General features: G+C 36.3%; 1 protein-coding gene across 1 annotated transcript in view; it reads right to left on the bottom strand.

Annotated features, from left to right (window-relative positions):
- The window catches only part of ASZ1 (ankyrin repeat, SAM and basic leucine zipper domain containing 1), an 80,188-nt gene that overhangs the window by 25,954 nt on the left and 34,092 nt on the right, over window positions 1-20,142 (bottom strand). Inside the window, exons 5-6 of the mRNA XM_053662961.1 lie at window positions 8,863-8,974; window positions 8,204-8,338 (exon numbers count right to left, since the gene is read on the bottom strand). Of these exons, the coding sequence (XP_053518936.1) occupies window positions 8,204-8,338; window positions 8,863-8,974 (247 nt within the window). The remainder of the gene's footprint in view (window positions 1-8,203; window positions 8,339-8,862; window positions 8,975-20,142) is intronic.

The raw sequence follows: 20,142 nt of genomic DNA, 5'->3' as shown, positions 1-20,142 counted from the left end.
TTCAATTTGGATACCTTTTATTTCTTCTTGTCTGATTGCTATGGCTAAGAATGCCACTACTATGTAGACAGAATAAGAGGTGAAAGTGGACATCCCAGACTTATACCTGATCTTAGGGGAACACTGATTTTTGCCAGCTGAGTAGGATGCTGGCAGTAAGTCTATAACATGTTGTCTTTTATGTTTAGTTAGGTTCCCTCTATTTCCACTTTGCTGAGAGTTTTTATCACAAATAGGTGCTGGATTTTATGAAATGCTTGTTTGCATCTACCGATGTGATCATGTAGTTTTTATCCTCTTGTTCATGTGGTATATCACATTTATTGTGTGAATGTTGTACCAACCTTGCGTTCCTGGAATAAATCACAATTGATTGTGGTATATGATCTTTTGATGTATTGCTGTATTTGGACTGCCCATATTTTGTTGAGGATTTTAGCATTTATGTTCATCAGGGTACTTGGCCTATAATTTCTTTTCTTTGTAGTGTCTTTATCTGGTTTTTGGATTAGGGTAATGCTGGTCTCAAAAAAATGAGTTTTGGCATCATCCTTTATCTTGAATTTTTTGAAATAGTTTGAGAAGGAGAGTTGTTAGTTTTTCTCAGAATATTTAGTAAAATTCACATGTGAAGCCATCTGGACCAGGGCTTTTGTATTCCATGAGTTTTTTTATTACTGCTTCAATTTCACTAGATGTAATTGGCCTATTCAGATTGTCTGTTTCTTCCTGATTTAGTTTCGGAAGATTGTATATTTCTAGGAATTTATCCATTTCATCCCGGTTGTCCAAATTGTTGGCATATAATTGCTCATATTTCCTTACAATCCTTTGTATTTTTGTGGTATCAGTTGTTATTTCTCCTCTTTCATTTTTGATTTATTTATTTGGGTCCCCACTGTTTCTTTCTTGATGAGTCTAGTTAAAGGTTTATCAACCTTGTTTATCTGTTCAAAGAATCAGCTCTTGGATTCACTGACCATTTGTATCATTTTTAGACTCCATTTCTTTTATTTTTGTCCTGACCATCATTGTTTCCTTCCTTCCACTCATTTTCAGTTTTGTTGGTTGTTCTTCTTTAAGTTCCTTTAAGTGTAAAGTTAAATTGTTTACTTGAGCTATTTTTGTTTCTTAAGGTGGGTCTGTAATGCTATGAATTTCCCTCTTAGGGTTGCTCCCCTGTGTCCCACAAATTTTTGGATATTGTTTTTTTCATTTTTATAGGTTTCAAAGTATCTTTTGATTTATTCCTTAATGTCATTGATGACCCATTGATTGTTTAATAACATGCTATTTAGCTCCATATCTTTAATATTTCTTCAGTTTTCTTCTTGTGATTGATTTCTAGTTTCATAACATTGTGGTCAAGGAAGATGCTTCATATGTTTTCAATCTACTTAAATTACTGAGACCTGTTTTGTGTCCTATTATGTGGTTTATACTAAAAAATGTTTCATGTGCACTTGAAAAGGATGCATACTATGCTGCTTTGAAGTAAAATGTTCAAATTAAATCCATTTGATCTAGTATGTCCTTTATGACCACTGTCTCCTTGTTGATTTTGTACCTAGAAGATCTATCTGTTGATGTTAATGGTGTATTACATTCCCTACCATGACTGTATTTCTGTCAATCTCTCCTTTTATGTCCACCAATACTTGCTTGGCATATTTAGGTGCTCCTATATTGCGTACATAAATGCTTACTATGGTTTTATCCTTTTGTTGGATTATTATTTTGTATAATTATGTAGTGCATCTTGTCTCTTACTATAGCATTGGTTTTATTTTTTATGTAGGTTTTATTTTTATTTTTGAAATAATACAATTTTGATTATTTTTTATTATTGTTCAAGTACAGTTGTCTCCATTTTACCCCCCACCAATCCCCCCCACCCCAGCCATCCCCACCTTGGTTTTAAAGTCTATTTTGTCATATATAAGAATGGCTACCCTAGCTTTTTTTTCTTTTCATTTGCATGTTATAGCCTTTCCATTCCTTTACTTTTCCATTCCTTCACTTATATCAAGAAAGTGATTCTCGACATATCAGTATTTACTGCCATTTTATTTTTAACTATTTTCCTCTTTTTTTTCTTTCTCTCTTTCCTAAAGCAAGGCCTTTAACAAATATTATGATACTAGTTTGGTGCTAACAAACTCTTTTAGCTTTTTCTTGTCTGGGAAGCTCTTTATTTCTCCTTCAGTTTTAAATAATATCCATAATGGATAAAGTAGCCTTGGCCCTTACTTTTCTTTTTTTTAAAAATTTATTTAATTATTGTTCAAATACAGTTTTCTGTCTTATACTTCCATCCCAGCACACCCCCCAGTGCTCCCCACCTCCCTCCCATGCCCCCCCAGCTTAGTTCTTGTCCATGTGTCCTTTATACTTGTTCCTGTGAATCCTTCCCCTTTTCCCCCGAAATTCTCTCCCCTCTCCCCTCTGGTCCCTGTCAGCCTGTTCTGTATTTCAGTGTCTTTGGTCATGTTCTGCTTGCTTATTTGTTTTGTTGTTTAGGTTCCTGTAAAAGGTGAGATCATATGGTATTTGTCTTTCATTGCCTGGCTTATTTCACTCAGCATGATGCTTTCCAGTTTCATCCATGCTGTTGCAAAGGGTAGGAGCTCCTTCTTTCTTTCTGCTGCATAGAATTCCATTGCGTAAATGTACCATAGTTTTTTTTATCCATTCATTTACTGATGGGCACCTAGGTTGCTTCCAACTCTTGGCTACTGTAAATTGTGCTGCTATGAACATTGGTGTGCATAGATTCTTTTGGATTGGTGATTCAGGGTTCTTAGGACATATTGCTAGCAGTGGACTTACTAAGTCAAAAGGAAGATCCATTTTTAGTTTTCTTAGAAAATTCCATAGTGTTTTCCATAGTGGTTGTACCAGTATGCAATCCCACCAACAGCAAACTAGGGTCCCCTTTTCCCCACAACCTCTCCAACATTTGTTGTTTGTTCCTTTGTTTATGATGGCCATTCTGACTGGTGTAAAGTGGTATCTCATTGTGGTTCTAATTTGCATCTCCCTGATAGCTAGCAATATTGAGCATCTTTTCATGTGTCCTCTGTATGTCCTCCTTGAAGAAGTGTCTGTTCAAGTCCTTTGCTCATTTTTAAATTGGGTTGCTTGTCTTTTTAGAGTAGAGTTGTGTAATTTCTTTGTATATTTTGGAGATTAAACCTATGTCTGAAGTATCATTGGCAAATACGTTTTCCCAAACAGTTGGTTCTCTTTTTATCTTAATACTGTTTTCTTTAGCCATGCAGAAGTTTTTTATTTTTTCATCAACCTGAATATTTCATGCCAATCCTTTCTGGCTTTAAATGTTCCTGTTGAGATAGTAGAACAGTCTAATAGAAGCTTCCTTGTAGTTACCTGTGTTTCTCTTGTGGATTTTAAGATTCTCTCCTTCTCTTTAAGTCTGATCGTTTTAATTATGATGTGTCTTGTTGTGGGCCTCTTTCAGTTCATATTGTTTGGGACTTTCTGCATTTCCTGTACTTGTGTGTCTTTTTCCTTCACCATATCAAGGCAGTTTTCAGTCATTATTTCTCAAATAGGTTCTCAATCCCTTTCTCACTCTCTTTTCCTTCTATTACCATGAAGTGGATGTTGTTACACTTCACAATGTCCCAAAAGCTTCTTAAACTACCACCATTTTTTAAATTATTGTTTTCTTTTTGCTGCTCTGATTGGGTGTTTTTTTCTACTTTGTCTTCTAAATTGCTGATTTGCTCTTCTACTCCATGTCACCTATTATTTATTCCATCCAGTGTATTATTTATTTCAGATATTGTATTCTTTATTTCTAACTGGTCCTTTTTCTATCACTTCTATGTCTTATTTCATGCTGTTGAGCAAGTACCCTTATAATCATTACTCTAAACTCTACAGCTAATAAATTGCTTGCCTCCATTTCATTTAGTTCTTCTTGTGGAGAATTCTTTTGTTTTTTCATTTGGGGCTTGTTTCTTTGTCTTCTCATTTTGGCTGCCACTTGTGTTTGTTTCTAAGAATTAGGTAGATCTACAAAGACTCTGGTGTAGCCCTATGTCAAACATTGCCTTTGGCCCTTGGCAATTTGTCTGGAGCTATCAATGATTCACAGCTTCTGAGTGTGAACAGAAAGAACCAAGCTGCTTACCATGGCTGGCTTTTACAGAGCATTAGCCTGAGGGAGGTCTGCTAAAGTCTTAATGTTCCCAGAGATCCACCTTTGCCTGCAGGGTTTCTGTTAGGCTTATTACTAAAACAGCCTCCATCTGTACTCATCGGCAGCCCAGTTAAACTCCACAGAATGAGCCTATTGCTTCCCCCAAGCTAATGCTGCATGGAGGGGAGTGCTCTGCCTGAGAAAGATGTCTTCTGCAATAATAGGGAAAGGCTCAGCAAAGGGATCATGGTGGCTGACCCTTCAGCTATCTTTCTATAACCACCAACCTCAGACTCTCCTCAATTGTCTCTAGTCCACTTTGCCCTCCCCCTGCTAGAGCCCAGTGTAAGTGGCTGCAAATGAAATCTTGTACATTGGCCTTTTAAGAGGCTTTCTATGTCTCTAGCCATCTCTCCCTTGTGGACAGAAATCCCACTGCTCTTCATAGCCAAATGTTATTTGGGTTCCTTTCCTGGTTCTGGTGCTCTAGGCTGGGGAGACTACCTTCAGGTTTTTACCCCCACACTTCTCAGGGGAACACCCCAGGCTGATGAAATATACCTCCAGAACTTCAGCTTCACCCATGGGATCTGAGCCAGCCCTACTGTGCCTCCACACTTCCTACCAGTCTCATTGTGGTGGTATGGTTTCTTCCATAAGACCTTGGTTGTAAGGCTTCCCTTCAGCTAGTATTCAGTAGATTATTCAGGATGATTTTTCTATAATTTAGTTGCAATTCCAGTTTGGTCCAGGGAGGAGGTTAGTGCAGCTTCCACCTATGCTGCTGCCATCTTGGATCCCTTATAAATTTCTTTAATATGTCAAATTCAAGGTCATCTACCCTAAATTTAATAATGCAGTAAACTAATCAAAAAGTCTTTAAATGCTCAAAGCTTAGAGGAAAAATGGAAAATTTTTCTTGAAGTTTCCCAGGGATTTAATGATCAGCATTTACTCTAGACAAATTTGGGAAATATAGATTTGAGATAGAAAATGATAAGTATAATTATCAGATAGGTATAATGTACCAGTAAGTTATTTTACATGCATTAAAAGTGACAAGGTCTGATTATTATGAAAGAATCTTTGAAAAAGTCAAAGATTCTTAGAAATACTACAGAACTTTGGCCAAAAGTTTTAACGTTCAGAACAAAAGTTTATATCAAGAAGGTAATTTAATGTATGGAAATATTGATTATTGACTTTATTATCTGAATGACAATAGATCACACACCCAATTATGTTATAACTTTATTATATCCCTTGTCATAATATAGGGGTAAATGTAGTTTAAAGGATTTAATTTTTAAATTGTCTAATATGTATTAGTTAAAATTTAAAAAGAATATTTTAATTGCATGTTCAAATTCTGAAAATTTTGTTTGCTTTCTCAAAACACTAATTAAGTTTTCAAAATCCAGACTAGCTTGAAATGTTTAAATAAGCTATTATAATTTTATTTCTAGGACCAGAATATGACTTATTATCCCTTCAAAGAGCTTTTAAATTGCCACATTATAAATACCCCTTATTTAGTACAAGGTGAATATTCTAGCAAAATAAAGTTTTCCTTATCTAACTAAAGAAAAGCTGCACATTTAAATACTTAATAATAGTCAGATACACTATTATTATAGTAGTAAATTCTACAAAACACATATATAAGGACTTCTGGCCAAGATGGAGACATATGTAGGTAGATACACTCTGCCTCCTTCCAAAACCAAAAGAAGGACAACAACAAATTTAAAAACAAAAAATAATCAGAACTTCCAGAAAATTGAACTGTATGGAAATCTGACAACCAAGGAGTTAAAGAAGAAACATTCACTCAGATTGGTAGAAGGTGTGGATATAGGCAGCTGGGGCAGAGAGGCCACCTGGAAAGGTGGCAGCTAGACTGAGTGGTCCAACATTTGCAGATAAACAGAGAGGAACAAATTGGGAGCAAGATAGACCCTGCAACTCAGGGTTCCAGTGTGGAAAAAGAAAGCTTCAAAACATCTGGCTGTAAAAATCTGTGGGGGGTTGCAGGGGTGGGAAAAACTCCCAGTCTCACAGGAGAGTTCACTAGAGAGACCCACAGCATACTAGAATGTACACCAACCCACCCACCCAGGAATCAGCTCTGGAAAGGCCCAATTCCCTTGTGGATAATGAGGGAAGTGACTGAAAGCCGAAGAGAGCCTAGAAAGGGACATTGTTCCCTCTCAGACCCTTCCCCCACATATAGTGCCACAATGCAGTGATATGGGCTGCCCACTCTGGTGAATACCTATGGTTCTGCCCCTTACAACTTAGTAGGCACACCAAAACAAAAAAATATGTTCCCAATGAAAGAACAGATCAAAGCTTCAAAAACAGAACTAAGCAATGAAGAGATAGCCAACCTATCAGACACAGAGCAAAACACTGATAATCAGGATGCTCACAGGAATGGTTGAGTATGGTCATGAAACAGAGGAAGAAGTGAAGGCTATGCAAAGTGAAATAAAGAAAATATACAGGGAACCAACAGTGAAGGGAAGGAAATGGGGACTCAAATCAATGATCTGGAGCAGAAAGAAGTAAACATTCAACTGGAACAGAATGAAGAAACAAGAATTCAAAAAATGAGAAGAGGCTTAGGAACCTCCAGAACAACTTGAAACATTCCAACCTCAAAATTATAGGGGTGCCAGAAGTAGAAGAGCAAGACGATGAAAACTTACCTGAAAAAATAATGGAGGAGAACTTTCCCGATTTGGCAATGGATATAGACTTCTAGGAAGTCCAAGAAGATCAGAGTGCCCCACAGAAGTTGGTTCCAAGGAAGCACCCACCAAAGAACCTCATAATTACATTACCCAAGATTAAAGATAAGGAGAGAATCTTTTTTTTTTAATTAGATTTTATTTATTTATCTTTAGAGGGGAAGGGAAGGAGAGAGGGAGAGAAACATCAATGTATGGTTGCCTTTCCTGCGTCCCCTGCTGGGAACTGGCCTGCAGGGAACAGGCCTGCAACCCCAGTATGTGCCCTGACTGGGAATAGAACTGATTGTCTGCTTCACAGGCCTGAGCTCAATCCACTGAGCTACACCAGCCAGGGCGATAAGGAGAGAATCTTAAAAGCAGTAAGAGAAAAGGAGGTAGTTACCTACAAAGGAGTTCCCCCAAGACTATCAGTTCATTTCTCAAAAGAAAACTTACAGACAAGCAATGGCTGGAAAGAAGTATTTGAAGTCATGAAAGGCAAGGACCTCCATCCAAGATTATTTTATCCAGCAAAGCTACAATTTAGAATGGAAGGGCAGATAAAATGCTTCCCAGATAAGGTCAAGTCAAATGAGTTCATCATCATCACACCATTATTATATGAAATGTTAAAGGAAATTATATAAGAAAAAGAACAAGATCAAAACTATGAATATTAAAATGGCAATAAATTCACAACTATCAACAAGAAAACCTAAAAAAACAAAAACTAAAACAAACTAAGCTAACAACTAGAAAAGGAACAGAATCATAGAAATGGAGATCACACGGAGGGTTATTAGTGGGGAGGGTCTGGAGGTGGATGGGGGAAAAGATACAGGGAATAAGAAGCATAAATGGTCTACAAAATAAAGAGAGTTATCAAGAAACAGGTATAAAGGACACAGGGAGAAGGCCAAAGCGGGGTAGGATCAAGTGTGGGAGGTGGAGATGGCTGCGGTGGCAAGGAGTGGTGGGGGAAAAAATGGAGAGAACTGTACATGAACAGCAATAAAAAAAGATTAAAAACAAGCATAAATGGTAAGTACAAAATAGACAGGGTGAGGTTAACAATAATACAGGAAATAGAGAAGCCAAAGAACACATATGTATTACCCATGGACATGAACTAAGGGGTAGATACTGGTGGAAGGGGGGTGCAGGGTAGAGGGGAAAAATGGGAGAAAAAAATGGGACAACTGTAATAGCATAATTAATATATTTTAAAACGCATATAAAAGCTCTACAAATGACAAGAAAAGATGTCATAGAAAAATTAGTTTAATATATGGAAGAATACCTCTAGATGTTTATTTCTTTTTGCAATCTCGCTTGGTATATTTCCATCTTTCGTTTGTAGCATTTTATCAGCTCCAAGTTCAAGCAACTTCAAAACTACATTTTTATGACCCTGACGTGCTGCCCATGTTAAAGCCTATAAAAATATGAGAAAAGAATATTGTTTAAAAAGGACTCTATATGAGAGAGAGAACCATATTTGTGGCACACTAAAAAAATTAACATAGTTAATTAATACAATGATTCAATCTCTTCATTGCACAATTGAATGTAAACATATTTCGAAAGTTGTAATTGCAAAGCGGACTTTCAGTGCTCATTGATTTTATAAAACCAAGTAGTTTACACACTCAAGTTACATTATATAATAAAATGATTTATCTGCCACTTAATTGTTTTCTATAAAACAGAATTCTAAGTGTATTCTAGAGCCCAGGCTTTGTTTTGTATTATAGGTTCTATAACAATGGTGAGGATAAAGAGAGTCAGATGATTCTTTTTTTCACATTTCAGCTGTTACTTTTCTTTATCAAACAGCAATTATATTCTAACCCTTCTGTAAATTTTATTTCTTAAAAAGATTTGTGTGGTCTACTACTAATAACAACAAGATATCACTGTCTTATAAATAAAAAGAAACATTGTACAATCGATTCTCACAGTGTAACCATTCTCATCCTGGGTATTAACTTCTGCTCCATGAGCAACAAGGAGAGCAACAACCTGCGGGTGACCATCTCGTGCAGCATACATGATTGGGGTCATAAGTCTCCTGAAGAGGAAGAAAAAAAGAAATATTTGTGTTAATGCTGCCGTTAACAGTTACTGAAGTTCATGAACTTTTCCATATACATACCATCAGTACTGTTTTGAAATTAATAAAAAGAAGAAATAAAAGCTTTTAATAAATCGGGTGATTTAAAAATCCAATCTCACAGTAAATAAGAAAATGAACACTTTAGAGTATAGCATGCTTACACAGCACCCTCTAGTGAAGAAATGTGTTTAAGAAATCTAAGGAACTTGAGACACGTGTTCATAAACTAAAGGGGGGGAAATGGTGGGGGAGGGGTGTGGAGGGGAACGGAGGGGGGAACAGAACAAATGTAATGGCATAATCAATAAAAAAAAAATTTCAAAAGCTGGAAAAAAAAGAAATAAACCCACCAAATAAACCACACTATACTTTGTGGTTTCATTAATTTACATATTCATGTAGAAAAATATCAGAGTTCTCACCCTGTGCTTATTCTTGACATATACTGATTAATAATGCAAATAAGGTCCCGGTCCTATGAGGGTTGCTCATACTAAATGCTTACTATATTTTATTTAGCAGTTGGCTGAAATAAAAATGTAAGTTTAAAACTTCCCCTAATTCTTAATATATTCTATTACAATTCTACTTTATGATGAAAAGAATTTTACTGTAATCAAGAACGACATCAATCTGATAGTTTAGCTAGATTCTCTGAGACTATTTTCTGAAAAAGCATAGTGGTTTCTCTCTAGTGTATCACTTTCCAAACTTACAGATTTATCTCTCTACCCCTGGAAGTTAGTCATCTTCTGAATCTATCATGAAGGGCACAGAAAAATTGTATCAGTTCTACTTAGGCTGACCTTGGTATCATGGTCTATTTTAAAGGAGGTCTGGGACCCTGGGCCCAATCTTCTTGAGTCACCTCAAATATCTGATTTAAATTCAAAGAACTTCACAAAACAACAAATTTCTGAATTCTCTATTTTGATCTCATTAGGAAGTTCAACTTGGTTACTCACATTACCTATACTACCTATAAACAGGATACTTTGCTATCCTGACTCTGATCACTCCAAACCAATGTCTTTAGCACAAAAAAGATTCACATATTTACCTGTTTCTTCTATTTCCTAGTATATTACAATTTCAATGTTTTATTAGAAATTATATGCCTCTTTTACCTTAAATATCTCCTATTATTCAATAGGAGACAATCTTTACAAGATAAAGAGTCAATTTCCTGGGTAACTTAAACAAATATATAGAAAATACATGCAGTAGAAAAAAATCATTTGAATCAACTAATTCTTCAAAATTTTCAAGAGTATAAATCAGATCTCTTAATGCCTCTCCTCCACCCCATCTCCCCCACAATAGCCCAAATCTTCTCTTTCAAATATTCCCTATTTCACAAAGCTACCATAATCACATTACTTAGGCCTAAGACTAGTAAGTATCATCCATGTCTACTCTCATCACTACACATAAAAGTCATCAGCAGATTCTACTGGCTTTACCTTCATAATATATGAATCTAACCACTTCTCACTACGTTGCTGGTCATAGGTAGTCAGGGCTATCATTATCTTTCTGATAGATTATTGTAAAAGTCTCATAACTGCTCTCAGTGCTTCCTTTTTGGTCACTTTCAGTTTATTCTCTGTGAAAATGCCAACTTATTTTCCTTTTAGGGAACAGCAAGTGCTGTTCCCTCTACTTTTCCCTAAGTTTTCATATACATTTCTTCATCTTAGGAAGAGGAAAAGATCAGTAAAATTGACAAACTTATAGCCAAATTGATCATGATAAAAAAGACACAAATTATCAATATCATGTATAAGAGAGGTGACATTAGTACAGATTCCCCAGATTTTAAAAGTATAAGGGAATATTATGCACAAATTTATACCAACAAATTAAACAATTTCAATGAAATGGACAAATTTCTGAAGATTCAAACTACCAAAGGACACTCAAAATAATTAGAAATTAAAAACCTTCTGCAAAGAAAACAACAAGCCCAGATAGCTTCACTGGTAAATTCACCAAACAGTTAATGAAAAAAATCATACTAATTCTATACAAACTCTTTCAGTAGATTGAAAAGGAGAGAATGCTTCCCAATTCATTCATTGAGGCAAGAAGTACTCTAATAAACAAAAAGCAGAGAGAGGACATCACGGGAAAGAAAACTATACATCAATAATCTTTACTGAACATACATTCAAAAATTCAAAGTTTGGCACACAGAATTGAAGAATACATAAAAAGGATAATATATCATAACCTAGCATAGTTATCCTTGGATAACTATACAAGGTTAGTTTGACATTTAAACTAAAAAGAAAAACCAAATGATTATCTCAAATGCAGAACAAGTATTTTACAAAATCCGACTCTTATTAAAACAGATGTTAGAACTTCTGGTAAATGTTTCTATGTCTTACTTTTTCCTTTGTAACTCTTAGTATTGTATTTGCAGATTTCCTCACATCTATCTTCCAGTGCACTAATCAGCTCTTCAGTGGAGTCCCCTTCTGCTATTTTTCATATATACTTAGTTTTAATATTCAATAATAGTTTATGTTTTTCATAATTTATTAGCACTTGTTTCATAATTCTTGTTTGTTACTTGGTGGAAGCAAATCCCTCTCTTATTGCTCAGAGAAAGAAAGTTGTGTTTAAATTATTCTCTTTTTCCCCCTATTTCTCTAGGGTAAATTAGTCTTTTGTTGAACTTGCTGTTCTTCTTTTATAATGTTTACATTCTCCATATTCTGGTGACTTGTGGTTGAGCACTCATCTTCTGGCCTATTAAGTCCCTCCAGGCATGGAAGAAGACTCAAGCCAGTAATCTAGGCTGAGACTATCAGTAATACAGTTTTACAGATTGCCAGACAGAGTTCCTATGTTTCTTTCCATAGGAAGTTACTTCTTTTCCATTCTGCAGATAAATAATTCTTTTTCTGTTTCAACAGGATTTATTAAAACTTTATGGATGTCTCTTCCCCCCTTTTTTCTTTTTCAATTCAAATTTTACTTTTTCCCTGCCTCAGCCTGGTTTTTGTTCCTCACTCTTAGTATTCTCTTTCTCTCTATCATCTCAAAATCACTTCCTTTTCCTGTAGACATCTCTTAAGCTTTTCTTTCTTTCATTTTTCCCTCTTATTACCATCCCACATCTAATTAATTTTAGTGCACTTGTTGTAGATAGTGCTGTGGTAGATCTTCTCCAATTTGGTTCTTATTTTTTATTATTTATTTACTTATTTTTTATTTTTCTTTCTTTCTCACTTTATCTTATGTTTTAAATTTCTGTTTAAACCTAATACTATATGCTTTCCTTTTCTTACTTCATTCAACTTTCTTCACTCCCTTCTTTACTTAATGTCAATTTTAGTTTCTTTATTCATATTGCTCCAAATCACTACTGTTATTAGTGCTCCACACTCTATCCACTCAAATCATTTTTCTTTCAGTAGGTCATCTCATATTCAATCTCCTCCCTTATAATTATCTTAATCTCTTTAAACCCATATTAATACTGGTTAATTTGCTATTGATAGCAGGAATGCCTGTGGGAGTTATTCTTGTGGGTATAGGTTTGTTTCCTGGGCTTTATGGTTTTGTTCTAGCAACATCTGCACAACAGCACAGAACACATGGGTAAACTGACACTTAGTCAACCAGCTGGAGAGAACTGCACCAAACAATGATCCAACAACAGTTAAAACTGTTATGCCTAGAGTGAACATAAATGGCATAAAGGGCAGGCCAAAAGTATCCAACTCAGGAGCTCAAGGGGACTGCACCACTGAGTCCAAAAGGTCTCCTACCACAGATTTCACAACATCAAGATAGGAAGTTAAAACAGATCAATAAAAAATGCAGAAACAAACAAGAAGAGTCACCTAAAATGGGGAGACAAAGGAAGGAGTAATCCCTAGAAAGGGTTAAATGAAACAGGTAAATACTTCTATCAGATATTGCATTCAAAACAATGGTTATCAGGAAACTCAATGACTTCATGAAGAATTACCAAAAATTACAGGGAACCTATGAAGAACTTACTGTAAACTGTATCAGCATTAAAAAGTACATAGAAACTATCAATAAGAGCGAGGAAATGAAGAATTTCTGAATTGAAGAACACAGCAGAAGAAATCAAAATCAGGTTAGATGAAGTGGAGTATCAAATCAGTGAGCTGAAGAACAAAGTAGAAAAAACTCCCAGAAAGAGCAAGAAAAGGAAAAAACACTAAAAAAAGAACAAAAAAAACCACAAAGGGGGGTTAATAAAACCGCATGACAAAATTAAACACAATAATATCTCTATAATAGGGATACCAGAAGGAGAAGAAGAGGAGCAAGGGACAGAAAATCTGTTTGAAAAAGTAATAATGAACAACTTCCTTAATTTCACGAGAGAAAAAGTCACAAATCCAGGACACACAGAGGGACCCAATTAAGATGACCTCAAAGAGGCTCACTTCAAGATAAATCATAATTTTAAAAAAAGCAAAATTCAAGGACAAAGAAAGAATCATAAAGGCAGAAAAGGAGAAATAGGAAGTAAAACACAAGGGAGACCCAATAAGGCTAGCAGCTGATTTCTCAACAGAAATACTACAAACAAGAAGGGAATGGCAAGAAATATTCGAAGTAATGAGAAGAAAAGGCCTGCAACCAAGACTGCTCTACCCAGCAAGTCTGTCATTTAAAATGGAAGGCAAAATAAGGAGTTACCCAGACAAAAGAAGGCTAAAAGAATACACTTCCACTAAGCCAGCATTGCAAGATATGCTAAAGTGATTATTACAAGATGATAAAGAAAAAAAGGGAAAGAGAGAAGAACACATGTGCAAAAGGGAAAAATGACAATGAGTAAGTACCTATCAATAATAACCTTAAATGTAAATGGATTAAATGTTCCAATCAAAAGACATAGGGTAGCTCAATCAGTAAGAAAATATGACATGAACATATGCTGCCTAAAAAAAACATACTTCAGAACAAAAGGCCTAAACAGAGTGAAAGTGAAGGATTAGGAAAAAAAATTTCATGCACATGGACAGAAAAAAAAGGTTGTGGTAGCAGTATTTATACCAGAAAAAAACAGACTTCAAAACAAAGGACAATAAAAAGAGACACAGAAGGACACTTCATAATACTCAAGGGAATAATCCATCAAAAAGACATAAACATTGTAAACATGTATGCACTCAATATAGGAGTATCCAAATACATAAGAAAAATCTTACAGGACTTCACAAAATACACAGACAGCAACATACTTGTACTATGGGATTTTAAGACCCCACTATCAATAATGAATAGATCTACCCTGGCTAGTGTGGCTCAGTGGATTGAGCACTGGCCTGTGAAGCAAATGGTCAACTGGTTCAATTCCCATTCAGGGGCATATGACTGAGTTTCGGGCCAGGTCCCCAGTTGGGGGCGCATCAGTGGCAACCACACACTGATGTTCCTCTCCCTTCTGTTTTCCCTCCGTTCTCCTTTCTGTAAAAATAAATAAATATTAAAAAATAATGAATAGGTCTTCCAAACAAAATATAAACAAAGATGTTATAGCACTATATCAAATTAACTTAACTGATATATATATATATATATATATACACATACATATATATATATGTATGTATGTATATATATATATATATATATATACATACATATAATCTTTCATCCCAAAGACACAACGCATGCTTTTCAAATGCACATATAACATTTTCGGACTTCCGCCAAGATGGAGGCATAGGTGGATATCCGTGCCTTCTCACACAACCAAGTTTAGAGACAACTAAATATTAGCAACAGAAAACAGCCAGAACACGGAAAATTAAACTCTTCGGAAGTCCGTTAACAACAAATTCTTCAGCCTGACCGGTAAGGGGCGAAACCAGCGGCTGGTGAAGTGGGGTTGCACAGGAGGACTCGGCCAGACGGACTCAGACACGAGGAATCCAGACGCCCGGAATCCAGGCCCAGGGTTGAACCTAGTGAGCAACCGAGTGAGCGACACAGCGGGGCAGCGGGGCTGCAGGTTGACTGTGGTTGCGCATTTGTGCGCGGATGGACAGGCAAGGGAGTAGGCAGTTGGACCGGGCCCGGCGGGTCCCCGCGGCAAGCGGCAGGGAGAGCGCCGTCATTTCCCTGCTCTGACCCCACCTCCACATACAGCGTCATAACCCAGCAACTCTGAGTGGCCCGGCCCAGGTGAACCACCTAAGGCTCCGCTCCTCACTCAGCTGTGTGAAACAGCAGAGGGGGTCGCCATTTCCCCGCTCTGACCACGCTCCCACATACAACGTCACAACCCAGCGACCTGGGAGTGCAAGGCGCCACTTCTCACACTTAAAGGGCACGAACAGACCAAAAATGGCTCAAGAAGATCTCAAAGCCCCAGAGCCAATAGATCTAAGCGATGAAGAAATAGCAAAACTCTCAGATGCACAGTTTAAAACATTGGTGATCAGGTTCCTCACAGAACTGGTTGATTATAGCCACAAATTAGACAAATATATGAAGGCGAAACTAATTGAAATGAATGGAATTGCACAAGACACCAATAGCAATGAAAAGGAAACTGGGACTCAAATCAATGGAGTGGACCAGAAGAAAGCAAATAATGGCCAAACAGAAAAGAGTCAAGAAGCAAGAATTCAAAGAAATGAGGAGAGACTTAGGAACCTCCAGGACATCTTTAAACGCTCCAACATCCAAATTATAGGGGTACCAGAAGGGGAAGAGGAACACCCATGAGTGGAAAACTTATTTGAACAAATAATAAAGGAGAATTTCCCCAATCTGGCAAAGGAAATAGACTGCCAGGAAATCCAGGAAGCTCAGAGAGTCCCAAAGAAGTTGGACCCAAGAAGGAACACACCAAGGCACATCATAATTATATTAGCCAAAATTAAAATGAAGGAGAGAATCCTAGAAGCAGCAAGAGATAAGGGGACAGTCACCTACAAAGGAGTCCCCATCAGACTGTCAGTCGATTTCTCAAAAGAGATCTCACAGGCAAGAAGGGGCTGGAAAGAGGTATTCCAAGTCATGAAATCCAAAGACCTACCACCAAGATTGCTCTATCCAGCAAAACTTTCATTTAGAATGGAAGGACAGATAAGGTGCTTCTCAGATAAGATCAAATTCAAGGAGTTCATCATCACCAAGCCCTTATTATATGAAATGTTAAAGGGACTTATCGAAGAAAAAGAAGTTAAAGAAACATGAACAGTGAAAGGACAACAAACTCACAGTTATTAACAACCACACCTAAAACAAAAGCAAACTAAAAGGACAGCTAGATCAGGAGTGGAAACATAGAAATGAAGATCTCAAGGAGGGTTAGCAACAGGGGAGTGGGAGGAGGAGAAGGAGAGAGAAGGTACAGAAAATAAGTAGCATAGACAATAGATAGAAAATAGATGGGGGGGGCAAGAATAGCATGGGAAATATAGAATCTAAAGGACTTGAGACACATGGTCATAAACTAAAGGGGGGGTAATGGTGGGGATGGGGGGATAGGGTGGAGGGGAATGAAAGGGGGAACAGAACAACTGTAACAGCATAATCAATAAAAAAATTTTAAAAAAAACAAAGAAAAACAAATGCACATATAACATTTTCAAAGTTAGACCACATGACAGGACACAAAGCAAGCCTTGAGAAACATGAGAAAATTGAAATCATATCAATAATTTTCTCAGACCACAAGGGCTTGAAACTAGAAATCAACCTCAAGGAAAAAATTCAAAAACATTCAAAATCATGGAGACTGAATAACATAATATTAAACAATGAATGGTATAATAATGAGATCAAGAAGGAAATAAAGTTTCTGGTAACAAATGAAAATGAAAACACAACAGTCAAAAAACTATGCAATACAGCAATGGCAGTTTGGAGAGTGAGGTTTATAGCAATACAGGCCCATCTAAAAACACAGAAATATTTCAAATAAACAACCTAAGCCTACTTCTACAGGGACTAGAAAAACAAAAACAAACAATGACTAGAGTGAATAGAAGGAAGGAAATAATCAAGAACATAACATAATTAAATGACAGAGACTAAAAAAAAATTCAAAGGATGAATAAATCCAGTAAAAGGTTGTTTGAAAAGATAAACAAAATTGACAACTTTAACCAGACTCATCAAGCAAAAAGGAGAGAGGACCTAAATAAATAAAATCAGAAATGAAAGAAGAGAAATTATAACTGAGACAACAGAAATACAAAGGATTGTAAGAAATGACTACAAACAACAATATGCCAAGAAATTTGAAAACCTAGGTGAAATGGGCAAATTTTTAGAAATATGCAATCTTCCAAAACTGATTCAAGAGAAGAAGAAAATCTGAACAGATTGGTAACAGCTAGTGAAATTTAAGAAGTAATAAAAAAACTCCTGGCACATAAATGCCCTGGAACAAATTCACAGGAGAATTTTACAAAATATTTAAGGGAGAAGTGACCCCTACACTTCTCAAAATATTCCAAAAATCCAAGATGAGGGAAGATTCCCAAACTCTTTTTATAAGGCCAGAATTATCCTAATCCAAAAACCAGATAAAGACTCAACAAAGAAAGAAAACTTCAGGCCAATATGTTTTATGAACAAAGATGCTAAAATCCTCAACAAAACATGGCAAACCACAACCAGCAATTAAAAAGATCATACACCATGATCAAGTGGGATTCATCCCAAGGATGTAAGGATGGTACAATATTCACAAATCAATAAATGTAATACATCACATAGTAAAGAAAAGACAAAAATTACATGATCATACCAACAGATGCACAAAGAGCATTTGATAAGGTAAAGCATCCATTTATGATAAAACGCTCAGCAAAGTGGGAGTACAGGAAGAATACATCAATATAATAATGGCCATATAGGAGTAACCTACAGCAACATCATACTTAACTGGCAAAAAAATTAAAGTTTTCCCCTTAACATCAGAAATAAGGCAAGTTTCCCTTTTCACCACTTTTATTCAACATAGTCTTGGAAGTCCTAGCCCCAGTGATCAGACAAGAAAAAGAACTAAAAAACATGCAAACTGGAAAGGAGGGAGTAAAACTGTCATTGTTTGCAGATGAGATAATAGTGTACAAAGAAAACCCTATAGACTCCACCAAGAAACCACTTCACCTAACGGGTAATTTTGGCAAAACAGTGGGATACAAAGTAAATATTCAGAAATTGAAGGCATCTGTGTACACCAACAATGAAATATCAAAAAAAGAAACTAGGAAGAAAAATTCCATTTGCTATAGTAACAAGAAAAATAAAGTACCTAGGAATAAACCTAACCAAGGAGGTAAAAGGCCTGTATTCAGAAAACTATACAACACAGAAGAAAGAAATTAAGGAAGATACAAATAAATGGAAGCATATAGCATGTTCATGGGTTGGAAGAATTAACATCATCAAAATGTCCATACTACCCAAAGCAATTTACAGATTCAATGCAATACCTATTAAAGTACCAAAGGCATATTTCACAGACATGGAACACTTCAAAAATTTAAATGGAACCATAAACGACCCCGAATAGCTGTTGCAATTTTGAGAAAGAAGAGCAAATTAGGAGGGATCACAACATCTGATATCAAACTGTATTACGAGGCCACTGTAATCAAAACAGCCTGGTACTGGCATAAAAACAGGCACATAGACCAATGGAACAGAACAGAGAGCCCAGAAATAAACCCAAGTCTCTATGGTCAATTAATATTTGACAAAGGGGGCAACAACATAAAATGGAGTAAAGATAGCCTCTTCAGCAAATGGTGTTGGGAGAACTGGACAGCTACGTGCAAAAAAATGAAACTCGAGCACCAACTTACACCATACACAAAAATAAATTCAAGGTAGATAAGAGATTTAAATGTAAGTCATAACACCATTAAAGTCCTAGAGGAGAACATAGGCAGGAAAATCTGAGATATTTCATGCAGCAACATTTTCACTGATATGTCCCCTAGAGCAAGGGACATAAAGGAAAGAATAAACAAATGGGATCTCATCAAAATAAAAAGCTTCTGCATGGCTAAAGAAAACAGTATTAAATTAGCAAGACAACCAACTGTATGGGGAAACATATTTGCCAATGATACCTCAGATAAAGGTTTAATCTCCAAAATACAGAAAGAACTTACACAACTCCACTCTAAGAAGACAAGCAACCCAATTTAAAAATGGGCAAAGGACTTGAACAGACATTTCTCCAAGAAGGACACACAGAGGATCTAGAGACACATGAAAAGATCCTCAATATCGCTAGCTATCAGAGATGCAAATTAAAACCACTTCACACCAATCAGAATGGTCATCATAAACAATGCAACAAACAACAAGTTTTGGAGAGGTTGGGGAGAAAAGGGGACCTTAGTGAACTGCTGATAGGATTGCAGACTGGTATAACCACTATGGAAAACACTATGGTATTTTCTAAGAAAACTAAAAATGGATCTGCCTTTTGACCCAGCAATTCCACTGCTAGGACGATATACTAAGAACCCTGAAATACCAATCCAAAAAAACCTATGCACTCCAATGTTCATAGCAGCACAATTTATAATAGCCAAGAGTTGGAAGCAACCTAGGTGCCCATCAGTAAATGAATGTATCAAAAAACTATAGTACATTTACACAATGGAATTCTATGCAGCAGAAAGAAAGAAGGAGCTCCTACCCTTTGCAACAGCATGGATGAAACTGGAAAGCATCATTCTGAGTGAAATAAGCCAGGAGGAGAAAGACAAATACCATATTATCCCACCTGTAACAGGAACCTAACCAACAAAACAAACAAGCAAGCAAAATATAACCAAAGACACTGAAATAGAAAACAGGCTGACAGTGACCAAAGGGGAGAGGGGAGGGAATTTCAGGGGAAAAGGGCAAGGGTTTACATGAACAAGTATAAAGGACACATGGACAAAAACTAGGGGAGGTGGAAATGGGAGGGAGGTGGGGAGGACTTGGGGGTGCACTGGAATAGGAGTAAAAGACAGTTTTCTAACTGTATTTGAACAACAATAAAATTTTAAAAAATTAAATTAAATTAATGAAATAATAAAATAAAAATAACAAATATAAAAAAAGAAAAAAAAATAAAGTACTTAGGAATAAACCTA

This window comes from Artibeus jamaicensis, unplaced genomic scaffold (genome assembly GCF_021234435.1).
Source record: "Artibeus jamaicensis isolate MK-2021 breed Jamaican fruit bat unplaced genomic scaffold, CSHL_Jam_final contig_311, whole genome shotgun sequence".
NCBI lineage: Eukaryota > Metazoa > Chordata > Mammalia > Chiroptera > Phyllostomidae > Artibeus > Artibeus jamaicensis.
The sequence above is the reverse complement of the archived record's forward strand: the minus strand, read 5'-3'. Positions and strand labels throughout refer to the sequence as shown.